The sequence below is a fragment of the Saimiri boliviensis genome, chromosome X, assembly GCF_048565385.1.
Source record: "Saimiri boliviensis isolate mSaiBol1 chromosome X, mSaiBol1.pri, whole genome shotgun sequence".
Classification (NCBI taxonomy): Eukaryota; Metazoa; Chordata; class Mammalia; order Primates; family Cebidae; genus Saimiri; species Saimiri boliviensis.
The window spans coordinates 26,601,788-26,614,911 of record NC_133470.1 but is presented as its reverse complement, the minus strand read 5'-3'; the positions used below and the strand labels follow the sequence as shown (position 1 = coordinate 26,614,911).

The 13,124-nt window shown below is 33.3% G+C and overlaps 1 protein-coding gene across 1 annotated transcript in view; it reads right to left on the bottom strand.

The window, feature by feature from the left end:
• IL1RAPL1 (interleukin 1 receptor accessory protein like 1) overlaps positions 1-13,124 on the bottom strand; it is a 1,349,174-nt gene that overhangs the window by 308,777 nt on the left and 1,027,273 nt on the right. The window contains exon 6 of the mRNA XM_003924076.3: positions 5,352-5,426. Within this exon, the coding sequence (XP_003924125.1) occupies positions 5,352-5,426 (75 nt within the window). The remainder of the gene's footprint in view (positions 1-5,351; positions 5,427-13,124) is intronic.

Sequence of the window (13,124 nt, the reverse complement as noted above, 5' to 3'; positions counted from 1 at the left end):
CACTTTCGATAGAAAGCTTGTACTTGGGATATTATTGTTTTTCTCATAGTAGAAAGGGAAGTTTTATGGTTTTTTGATTTGAGTGTGTTAGTAAAAATATGTCTTGTATATTCTCTATGATGCAGTAAAATCAAGTCACCGGCCTTATATTTGCTTATGAAAACCAGTAGCGTAAATGTAGATGAGAAAACCTGGCCAATACTGACTTTCCTATCTCTGGGAACTGTCATATTTACATCACTTGTACAACTCAGCAAAACAGTAATTTTTAGAATCAACAGTATTACATGACACTTTCAGAACTGAGTATCAAATTCAACACCTAAATAATATTGTTTCTAGGGTATTTATACTAAATATTTTCACACCCTAGAGAGGAAACAAAATGATTTCTCAAGTTTATTACTACAGAGTAATAACTATTCAGAAAAGGTGCAGCCAATCAGGATCTATAATAAAATATAAGGAAATTTTCCTTCGTCTATTCCAAATCTAAAATTCTGCAACTGCAGTATGGTGGAACAAGGTAAGGGGTGCTAGTTAACTTCTAGTGTGACATTTTATTTTAATTAGCCTATAGTTAAACTGGACTAAATTGCATATATTGGATCAAATGCGTATCCTTTTACTAAGGTCTATGTTTAAAAATCTGAAGTTTCATTATGCCCTTAACCATTTTCCTCCAGATGTTAACATCTGGTGAAACCCTGTTACCCACTCAGAAACCAAAAATGCTTGCCGTTTAATAAACTTAACAAACAAGAATAAATTGGTAGAGAAAAATAAGAGCATGGTTGGGCAGCTTACATGGTTCAGTCTACACACTATATTCTCTAGCAGAAAATTTAGAGATGTGTTTCCTTTGTCTTGTGTACATCTTATTGTCAATTAGTATTTATTGACATTCCATGTGCCCAGAGTACATCACAAAATTACTGGGTACTTTACTAAGAAACATAGAATCTGGAGGAAGGTGTTAGTTGAGCATTAGGATAAGCAAGAGAAGAAAATGGATAGAGATTACAGATATTCAATTAGGTTTGTATATTTTCTCAAGGGTAGACATTTACCTAAATGGACTGGAACTTTCAAACATGAATAAACTCAAAGATAGTCCACTTGTTCTTCATGAGTAAATAGAGAAAAAGAGGTAAAACAGAAGAGGGAGAAGTTATTTTAATATCAAGGAAAAGAGATCTTTTCTTTAAGAGTTTTATGTTATAAAGATATGTTATTTTATTAATTTGGCTAAAGATTAAGTAGTATTTATACTTATTAATATTTCTGGTGAGAGTTTATACAACTTATGTGGTAAGAATTCTGAAAATACGTAGTAAGAACTTTTAACAAAATTATTTCCTTTTATCTAGTATTTTTACTTTTAGGAATCTGTTCTGTTGAGATAATTATAATGTCAGGGGGAAAATATATAGGTAAAGATGATCACATTATTTATAATAATAAAAACTTGAAAAATTACAATTTCTAGCAATATATATATATATGAAATTCTATGTCATTCACATCAGTCATTAAAAGGATATTTTGTGAGAATATTTAATAGGAGCAGAATGTGTATATAATGTAAAGTATAAGAAAAAGATTCTTTTCTCTATTTTCCCAAAATTTCTACCATTAAACTTTGTAATTATTTTAAGCCAAACACTGACATTTAAATAAAGTGATGTCCATATCTAGATAAGTAATCAATGATAATTTTCAGTAAATGCTGAGTTGTAAAATACAATTTGTATCACTAGGTCAAGAGTAGGGTCGATTTCTACTCTTTGAAAGTCTGGTAGCGATGGAATATGCCATCTGTTCTGGCAGGTTCTGAAAGTAAGCTCTTTACCATAACAGACAGGCCATATCTCTGAATGATATCCTCAGAGCCCAGGTTTAGCAAGACCGTTGTGTCTGTCTTTTGATTCTCTTGTGTATAGTAGCCTGAAAAGTAGTCAGGCTCACTTCCCAGATTGACTTTCAGAACGGCACAGTGAAATTTCTGAGATTTTTGCTCCCAATAAAGTGCTATTCATATATTTGCTGATGCCTGAAAGTTATGTAAAATGGACAATGTTCTATTTTTTTTCTTTACATTTAGAAATAACATACAGGTGCCACTTAAAACGGAAATGCCAGGTTGTGATCACATATTGATTGAAATTCAAACTTGACAATTTACATATTTTATATGAATTTAGTTTCCATTATATGATTTTTTTCCTAAGTACTTTGCTTTTAGTACTTTTTGCTTTCTTTCTACAACAAAAGAATTTATTTATTTATTTATTTATTTTTTTTTTTTTTTGAGACAGAGTTTCGCTCTTGTTACCCAGGCTGGAGTGCAATGGCGCGATCTCGGCTCACCGCAACCTCCGCCTCCTGGTTCAGGGAATTCTCCTGCCTCAGCCTCCTGAGTAGCTGGGACTACAGGCACGCGCCACCATGCCCAGCTGATTTTTTTGTAGTTTTAGTAGAGACGGGGTTTCACCACGTTGACCAGGATGGTCTCGATCTCTTGACCTCTGACCACTATCAAATCGTTTCCAGTTTGAAAAGATGAAGGACTTAGAAGAACAAGACACAAGGAATACAGAAAACAGGAAAGGTAGGCATGGCTAGCAAACAGCAGAGAAATTGAATTTGGAGATAAAGAGGAAATCCATGTACTTCACGCTTACATAAAAGTTCATTATTGATGAATTACATATATTTGTGAGCAAACTAGAGAATCTATGGACACTTAGTTACTAGGGTTGATTGGATACGCATGTAACTTAGCTAGGATGCTCAAGTTAGGTCACCAGACACGTACAAGCTCAGCTTTGTGTAATTCCTGATGATTTTTCTTATAATGTAACTCATATAAGGGTTTGATTATCCTCTGAGGTCAACTCTCAATTTGAGGACAAGTCAAGGCAAACCTCTGAATTCTTGGACAGTAAAATTCTGTTAAAAGATTTTCATCTTCTCGTAAGAGTAGGCTATAACTTCCCCATCATGGGTGCAGGTCACCCTCTTTACTCCCAAACCAAGACTCTTCACTCACTCCCTCTTTCTTAGGATTTGTATCATACTTGGAACCTGTTCAATAGGTAGTTTGTCAAATCTGGAAAGGGCAAAAAATAAATCCTTAAGAAAATGAAAAGCCAAAATAAGTATTTTTGGAAAAAGTATATTTTAGGCATCTCATCTCAAGCCTTTTTTTGTCTTTAATATGCTTTCCTATTTTCACTTATCCTTTTTGATTCACCTACTAACAGAGCAATGCTAGCAAAGTAGCAACAACACTATTAAGGTAGTTACCTCAAATCAACTGTTGTTCAAAAATCCAAGGATTAAGGTTGAATTTCTCTAACTAGTAAATTATTAATCTGCACACTATGAACCGAAAATCATAAAATACAACACAATAAAAATTGCTTAACAGAATCCACTAGTTGAGTTAGTGGTTAAAGAGAGCTCATGCTCCTTTTTGAGTGACAGTAAAGGATTTACGAGTATTTTTTGGAGCATTTTAAGAACAGACATGCCCATATTTTTTCAAATGAATGAATAGTCACTTACATTTTGCATAATAAATTTCTGTATTTTAAATTTGATGTGGTTAGTCTTTGTGAATTTGTTCAAGAGAAGGTCAAGTTTTAAAAATAGCTCTACCAATTAGTTTATATTGTAAAACACTTTAGTAAGAGGTAGAGAACAACCTGACTTATTACAAATTCAGGGACGATAAAAAGAAACCCGATGGGCAACAATCAACCATAAAATTCAGTTAATTATCTTTTCAAGCACAGGCATACAATTAATTCTATTTTTACTGTGCACATTACAGTAACTGGTATCATAAAACCCTTTATTCTTGGTTCGAAATGTTTAGTTTTATATAACTCCTTAGAAATACATCTTCCTATGAATTATTAAAAATCTATGTAAGTATGGCTACTTATTAGAATTTATATTTAAAAATTTATTCATAACGTAGTAATAAATTCTAATGTAATTAAGGATGCCATGACATGAATAAAGTGCATGATGAAATTTTAGTACATCTATTTGCTTCTACGTGGCATTGCTTTAATGCTATTTATAATCTTCCATCTCAAAATAACAGCAACTATAATACTACTTGCATGTGTATGACATTAAATCAAAAGGCTTGAATCAAAGAAAGACAATAACATCCTGACTTGTATAAATTCTGTATGTTCATGCTTTAAAGTTAGCAAATACAAGCATTTCAAGTGCTAGCAATCCATTGACTACAATAATTTTATTGGAGTTAAAACCATCACATCTTTGTGTACTATAACTTTGGATATGTTATTAGTAAAGATTAGCACATCTGTAATGTTCATTTGGAAAACAGATGTACAATTTTGATGCAAATTCTCACTCCAGGAATAAGAATAACATTAATAACTCAAAGGATGGTATACTGATTCTTTTTAGTTATATATGTTAAATGCATTTTCACTCTTGTATGGTTAATATAAGAAGAAATTTCTTAACAAATATGGATAATCACTTAAATTTATATTTTTGATAAATTTTTATACTGCACCACTAAAAACAAAAACTTTTCTGCCAAAGTTTATGATATATGCATGCATATTACATTTCAATAAAAATAAGACCTAAGATATTATAACAGAATTGCTATGTTTATATTTATAATTAAGAGGGAAGTTTTTTATAATTTGGTATAACTAAATATAGCTAAATTAAACTAAAAAATTCTAGATGAAACTCTAAGATAAGTCAGAATTCTAATTTGCATATAATTATAAATTTTTTCAAAACATATTTTGTCTACAGCATATGCCCCAAATCTACTAGTCACTTAACCAAAAGTCACTTGTTAATATTTTATTATTATCCAAAATATATCTAGCAAAATTTCTATTATATTTGATTAGACTTCAAATGTTTTTAACCATAACGTACATTTATTTTAATAAATTTGAACCCTTTTCCCTAAATTTCAGAAATTGCTTTTTAACATATTAATAGATATTATAAATCAAATTATTCCATACCGCCTGTTTGAAAATCAATTCAAATCTTATAACATGGAACTGTAATACCATCACTAAAATAATCAGCCCATCTCATTTCCCAACAGCCACCTAAATAGCGTGTGAGGTTTTACATCCATATGTCCAACTGGGTCCTATGGCATGCATTCCAAGGAACGAAATGTCTAGGTATGCTAGCATTTTCTAACTCTGTTCCCTATGAATACAAATGGTTTAGCTGCGAGTATTGCATTAGGTTACAATCTAGGCTTAGGAACTGTCATAACATAATGAGAACAGTATATTAACTAGAATTAAGGAATTACTCACCCAGCTGGGTCTCCTGAATTGTCAGTTTACTTTCCATAGGATACAAAAGCTTGGGTGGCTTATCAGTCAGGGGGGCTGAAAAACAACAATAATAATACAAAGACTTATAGTTATGCTGCTTGAAACTAAAGGATAGAATACAGTCTATTTTTCCAACTATTTTTCATTTTCAAAGTAGTGTTAAAGCGTTCTACTAAGTGACAACGAACATACTGTAGATAGCACCTTCAGGCAAGCTGGAAAGCTATTAGGCTGTATAAGAGTAAAATATAACACTGCCAGATTGACAGTCACATGACACTAATGAATTAGAGCATTAGGATTGGTCAGTCTTCATGAACATATAACTGTGTTTCAGAAAGCATTTTCAATTTGTTCTTTGCTTTTAATGAGATGGTCTACAGTTTTGTGTTAATTAAAGCTACACATGATATATTTGTCATGTATTACAGTGATTTTTTTTGCATAAAGTTGTCTCATTCTTCTTAATTCCATTCCTTGTTTCCATATCCTAGATCACATAATTTCAAAACCTGCCATTTAGTTATTACATTAAGTATTTCCTACATACATAATCTAAGTGAGGTAGCTGTGGCATTAAAGTAGTACAAGCATGCACACCCACACCAAGGGAATATTTTAAATTATATTTTCCATTGAGTCTAAACTCTTTATTACTATTATCCATTACATTTTATAGTGTTTATTGCTAATATGCCATGATAGACTCTCTTTGATTTTAAGCTTCTACAAATTTCTGCTCTGTGCTCTTGTCAATTTCAGTGATCAGCCCATAAATCGAAGAGCTTGCCATTAGAAATCTTGAAGATAGGTTTTCCATTGCAGACTTCATTCCTAGCCAAACTAGACTATATCTGGACTTTAGTTAGTAAGTTCTCTTTCATTTAGCCTCCTCACTCTGCCTTGCCCTCTCTGATTGAATTGCCTAGGTCCCTTGAAACCTGTCACTGGAATTTCTGCTCTAACAAGTACATAAATTATCAATTAAGGATTACTAAACTAAATGTTTTGACTTTGCAGGCTTGCTTTCTTCCTTGCCAAGAAGACAGGCCAGCTTGGTTGATAACTGGAAGGCTAATCTAGGCAGAACTGCCAGGAGTTGGCCACATATACTCATCACTAGAGGGTTCAAGAATTCAAGCTTCAGCAGCTTGCCTCCACTTCTCTTTAAAAGAAAACATGACAAGTACAAAGGAATGACGTATCCCAGGTCAGAGAATAAAAGGAATGAGTTTTTGAATTTTAGTTTGGAAGAACAACCTCATATATGATTGATAGTTTTTGTTCATAGCTATTGGAATGATTATCCATTCATCTTTATTACTATTTAACAAGAGGACAGAAATAAAGGGCAAATGAAAGTTTGGGTAATAGGATGAGATCAATAGCTTTGAAATTCTTCTCAAAGATATGACATCACTCTGATTAACCTTTAATACTCTTATTTCCTGCCTAAAGTGATCTTAATGGATTTTATTTTTCTACTGCCTAAATAATCAGCTTATTCACTAAATATTGGCAAAATCGTTTGCCATCAATAGGTTGGAAATCTACATTTCTTAGACTCGTTATCAAGTGGTTGAAATTCAAAAGCAACTATGGTATCTAAATAAGTGTTGTATTCAGTAAATTATGTGAGTTTATATAATCTTGTGATTATGTAGTTACAAGTAGACAACTTGACAGTTTTTTTACAGAAAGCAGCTGAGAGAACAGTTCCCTGTTCAAACGTATACCACATTAGTTTGCAGTAGGCAAAAACAAAGTTCTATTGAGAAAGACAATAAAACCCATATGCAGTACATTTGTTCATAAATACAAAATGGTTTTGTGCTTCTCCATCCTAACCCACCACCCCCTCCATGGCATAATGTTACAACATCCTTAAGATCTTTCATATTACTTTCATATGGCAAACTAGATGTCAGTAAAGGAATTTTTTAAAGCTCAGTCATGAAATTATAGAATGTTGAAGCCAGGAAGAATTATATGCTTATTAAGGTATTTGATTTGAAAACTGTGTTCTCTAACACAGTATGATTTTCACCATGCCCCTCTCAGTAGTTAAACATCTGGTGGAGTTTGGGGGCGGGGGGCACACTGGGCTCAGTTCCCTGCCTTGTAGTGCCACACACTCCACTTTGACAAAAGTAGCTCTCTTTTTATTTACCTTATACATCAGTATTTCACCCAAGATGTTGACCAAACAAATCCAATTCAATTGATATATATTAAACATCATAATGTGCCAGATATTGTGATAGAGGGTTTGGAATATTTTTAGTTTCTGCAGTTATACCTTACTGTGGTTTGTAGTTAAAAATACTAATACAATTTTTAAAAAATATGTTTAATAAAAATATTAATATATTTTTAAAAAACTGGGCTGATTCAATTCTCTTTTAGAGATCAAGGATCTGAGGTGCAAAAAGATCAAAAGGCTCACCAAAGATAACAGAGCAAATTCAAGCTAGAATCCTTGCTAGATCTTTTCCTCTCTATTCTTTGGTATGTGCTCCTTGGAAAATTCTGTCAAACAAATATTGCATGGGTCTTTGCAGTCTCCCCTCAAGGTGTGTGCAATCTGTTAGAACACTGGAAACATGCAGCTAAATAATCATAACCTAGAGCAGAGAGCCCTTGCAGTATAATCTGTCATTATCTGTAAGTGTCAATGTTTTGGTATTATGTTATGATGGGTATCAGTTAGAAATATATTTCTCATGTGATTTGCCTGTCTTTGATAGAAGTGAAGGGAAACTTCCAGTTACCAGAACAGCTGAGCTACTGATTTGATACATTGACAAAATGACCGTGAAAAGGAGGTGATTGCTAAAGCTAAGATGTAGCTCAGTTTTACAATCACTTGAGGGTGACCAATTTTCCTCCCACAAAGGAAGGACATGAGCTGAATTTTCCGTTATTTAAATGTTTCTGGAACATTATGGTATTTCATAAATATTAGTTGGATTGAACTGACAGAAGACAGAACTAGAAAACACATGCTGCTATGGTAATGACCAATCAAGATGAACACACACACAAACACGAAAACTCTCTTTTCTGCATTGACAAAGGTGAAACTAGAAGGAAATTTAATCAAATTACATTTTAAGAAGAAAAGTTATCAGCATTACACCATGACTAAACCAACTGACTTTTTATGGTTAAGAAAACAACTTGATTTATGGAGACATTTCTCTCTCTAGAACACACCTATACACATACATGCACACTCATGCACTAATGGAAACCACTTTGAAAACGAAACAAAGTGTAACCGTAATGATATGAAGCGCGGGGTAATTTTAAACCCTAATCATATTTTGTCTACCAAAACCCACCACAATTTTAGTAGAGACATTTCTCTCACTAATTTTGCATTAAATATAGCTTTGTATTCAATAACAAAAATATTTTCAAGACCTCGTTTTATTCTTCAGAACATTCTATTAACAACAGTAAAGCTTTATAGTCATTTACAGTAATAGCAGACCTCACTTACAGAGTTATTAATATGTCTCAGTTGACAAAACTGTTCTGCATAACAGAAGGAAAATTTTAAGGACACTAAGTTTTCTTACAAGCTGCCAGTTAGAGAAACAACTAGAAGTCAGTATATACAAAGATGTGTGCAGGATTGATTCCATATCTATATTGTTTTCCTGAATATTCATTAAGGGACACAGCCTCTCCCTATTTTCTCCATCCCTTTTCCACTTGAGTTATGAAACAGTAAAACGTAAAACATTGTCTTCCTAAAACAAAATGGCAACACAAGGGTAAAGAGGCCAATATTCTTGAGTCTTTACATGGAGAGAAATGTGAGGTGTCTATGATACATGTATCTTTCTCTGTTGAACAATCACCCCTTTAAAATTTAATTTTAATCCTTCACATACTAATCCCTCAGATACTATTGAGAAGACTCAATACATTTTGGGTATCTATACTTATCCTACCATAAAATGTTTCTTTCAAAATCATATATAATTTTCATAATGTATTTTAATTAGTTCCCGTCTTTGCTTTGTTTCTTAGAAGCACTGTGGTAGAGTAGGGAAGATTTCACACAGTTAGTGTTCAGGGAAACAAAGGTCTAACAGTTTCTGACCGCCTTATTTGGCAAGTTGGATAAATCATTTAATGTCTCTTGGTCTCAGTCTTCTTATATGGAGAAAGTGACATAAATAGTCTTCCAGAACGAATTTGTGTGAGGATTAAATAGGAAAACACATTAAGTTCCTGCATATAGTAGATGGAAAATAAATCCGTTCTAATTATATCCATCAAAGTGTGGGACAATAGCATTTAGCAGCCTATACAACCGGACAAGAAAAATATTACTATTTGTGATATAATGAACTGGGCATCCAACCAAAGGATCAAAAGGAGTTTAGATCCTAATTTAAGAATCATTAACAATTTCCACATTAGTTTCCATAGCAGGGGGATTTCTCTATATTCAACAAATCAATTCAACAAAAATATTTTAAAGACTTTTAGATATGCAAGGCAATGTACAAATGTACAAGGATTATAAGGGGATCAAATGTAAAGAAAACATAGCGTTTGGTCCTGAAAGAGCTTATAATCTAGATAATTATAAATACCTCCATAATCCAATTTCAAAAGCATTTATGACTGACCTAAAATAGTACCAAATTAGAGATAAAAGTATGAGTAAGACATAGAGTCATTCATAAAGATGTTCATAGATGAGGGCATATTTATGATGCATTGTAGTGAGTGCTATACTCAGAGATAACTTTTTGGTGACCTCATTTGAATCCACCAACTAAAACTGGTCACAAAAAAATATTCAAAGACTTACACAGTTGACAGTAAAACATGCTTTGTGCAATTGCACTGACTCGCTCCATTTTACAATAGGTTGTTTGTGCATTTTTTGTAACTTAAAAGAATTGACAAACAACTGCCTGTGTTCACAGATAGTAAGGGGAACTTGGATCACCCATAATGCTTCAACCTCTGAATGACTCAATAGTGGAATTTCGGTTTTGCTTTCTTTGGCAAAATGTTTTAACATGCATTTCTAATAGTGGAGCGTATATCTTGTGAGAGCTGTGGAATGTAAACACCATCTCATGGTCCTTGCAGAAGAAAGAAATGGATAGAAGAAAATACCGACATTTACTAGGTGAATCCTCATGTGGTAAAAGCAGTGCTCTATTTTTCACTTACCTCTAATAGCCACTGGTTGGCAGCATTTCTCTTTTCTGTTGCAAATAATTATGGTGACTAATCACAGAGTCACAGAGCCTCAGGAGCCTCAAAGAGTAAGAAGTGACTAAGCAACTGAACAGAAAGGAGCTGGGAGATCAGTTGATGACTAAACTAACAACACATACAAGGTAACTTTGACTTAAGAGTCATGCCTAGGAGACAGAACAAACACTTCCAAGGAAGTAACTCATAATATATCTATAAAAATACATGTATTTAGGAAAGCCAAGGAGTTCATCTGGCTAGCTTTGATACTTAGTATTTTGTTAATTTAATTTGGTAAGTGTGGTTTGTGATTAAACTATAAAAATACTCCTTTATTCATTCAAAATACATTTGATGAGGTATTTCTTCTCTGCCAGGTACTAGGGGCTATAACAGTAAACAAGACAGACAAAATTCCTGCTTTCATGGAGCCTGCATTCCAGAGAAACAGATGTAAAATAATCATATAAATGGATACACACATAATATAATGTCAGGTAGTTATAAGTACTATGAAAATTAAATCAGCTAAAGAGACAGAGACTAACGTAAGTGCTATTTTAGAGAAAACTGTCAGGAAACTTTGGTCTGAGGATCATTTGAAACATATCTGTGAGAAGGGAAGAAGTGAGTCATATCAATACCTGGAGGATGTTTATGCCAGGCAAAGGGAAGAGCAAGTTCAAAGGTGCTGACATGTAGTATACTTGGCATGCTTAAGAGATGGTAATGAATGTCACTGTGTCTATAATGACGTAAAAAAAAAGAATGAGAATGAATTCAGAGGTAGTCATTGGCAGATGCAGGAACGGCCTTGTAGAACATGGAAAGGACTTGGGTTTTATTCTATGCATAATAGGAATGCTTTGGAAAGTTTTAAAAGTAAGAGAGCCCCAAGTGGCATTTGTACCAGAGGTATCACTCTGGCATTTCGGTGTTCCAGTCTGGGAGAATAAAGTGGTGTGGAGGAAGTGAGGCAGAATGGAGGCCGGAAGGCAGGGAGGAAGATGTTGAAGCAGTCCACTGAAAGGTGATGGCACAGTGGTGGTGGTGGAAGTGGAAGAATTTTTTTCCCTTAAGTATTTGGTAGGAAGAACTAACACAATTTACTGAATGACCAGATGTGAAATGTAAATGAATGTCCATGAGTTAAGGGGGATGATCCCTAGTTATGAGCTTGAGCAAATACAATGGTGGTGTATTTAACCATATGTGGAGATAATATAAGAGAAGCAGGTTTATGGGGGATTAATTATCTAGAGATAAATTTTTATAAGTCAGTTTAGTCACCTCCTTTTATCCATACAGGCTAATTTTACTACTCAATCTTGATTTATATTTTTAAAAATTTAGCAATTGACTGATGACTCATCTCCTTGTGATTCCCCAAAGGGAAATGGTCTTAGAAAGTTTCAAATTTTAGACTAATGTCATGGTCATTTATTATGAGACATACTCTGGCTAATCTCTACTATCCTTCACTTACTGAATAGGGAAACACTGAAAGCCTTTCCACTCAGGTCTGAAACAAGACAAAGATGTCCACTTTTACCACTTGTATTCACCATAGTACTGGAAGTCTTAGCAAGAACAATTAGGCAATAGAAAGGAATGAATGGCATTCAAATTGGAAAGAAAGAAGTCAAATTATCCTTACTTGTCAGTGATATAATCTTATATTTAGAAAAATCTAAAAACTCCACCAAAAAACTCTTAGATTTGATAAATGAATTCAGTGAAGTTGTAGTACAATAATTAACATACAAAAATTAGTAGCATTTCTATACAAAAATAATGAATTAGCTCAGAAAGAAATCCCTTTTACAATAGCCAAAAAAAATAGAATATATAGAAATAAATTTAACCAAGGAGATGAAAGATCTCTACAAGGAAAACTATAAAGCACTGATGAAGAAAGTTGAAGAGGACGCAAACAAATGAAAAAACATCCCACATTCATATTATAGATTGAAGAATGACTATCATTAAAATGACCATACTGCCCAAAGCAATTGACAGAGTCATTGCAATCCCTGTCAAAGTACTAATGTCATTGTTCACAGAAGTAGAAAAAAATCCTACTTCTACCAAAAAGAAGTACAAGAAAGAAAAACATGCCTATGAGCAATAACATCAGGCACCCTTTAAATAATACTTGCTATTCCAATCTAATTAGGCTGTGAATACTCTTATATTACTTTTGCTATCAGTACATACCCAAGAGTTACTTGGTAACAAACGGAGGTTAATCATTTCAAGCACTGCAGGAAAAATCTACAAATTTGTTCTTAGCAGCATTGAACGCCACTCATGTCGTCAAAAGAAAGGAAAACAAAAACAACAATAAAACAAAACAAAAGCCTCTTACAAACAACAACACATGCAAAATACTAGAAATTACTAAAGCTGGGTGATAAGCACGTAGGGTTTCATTACGTGATTCTATGTTTGTGAATATTATAGTTGAAATTGTCCATACTAAAAAGAGTTATTTTTAAAAATATTAATGCCATGGATATG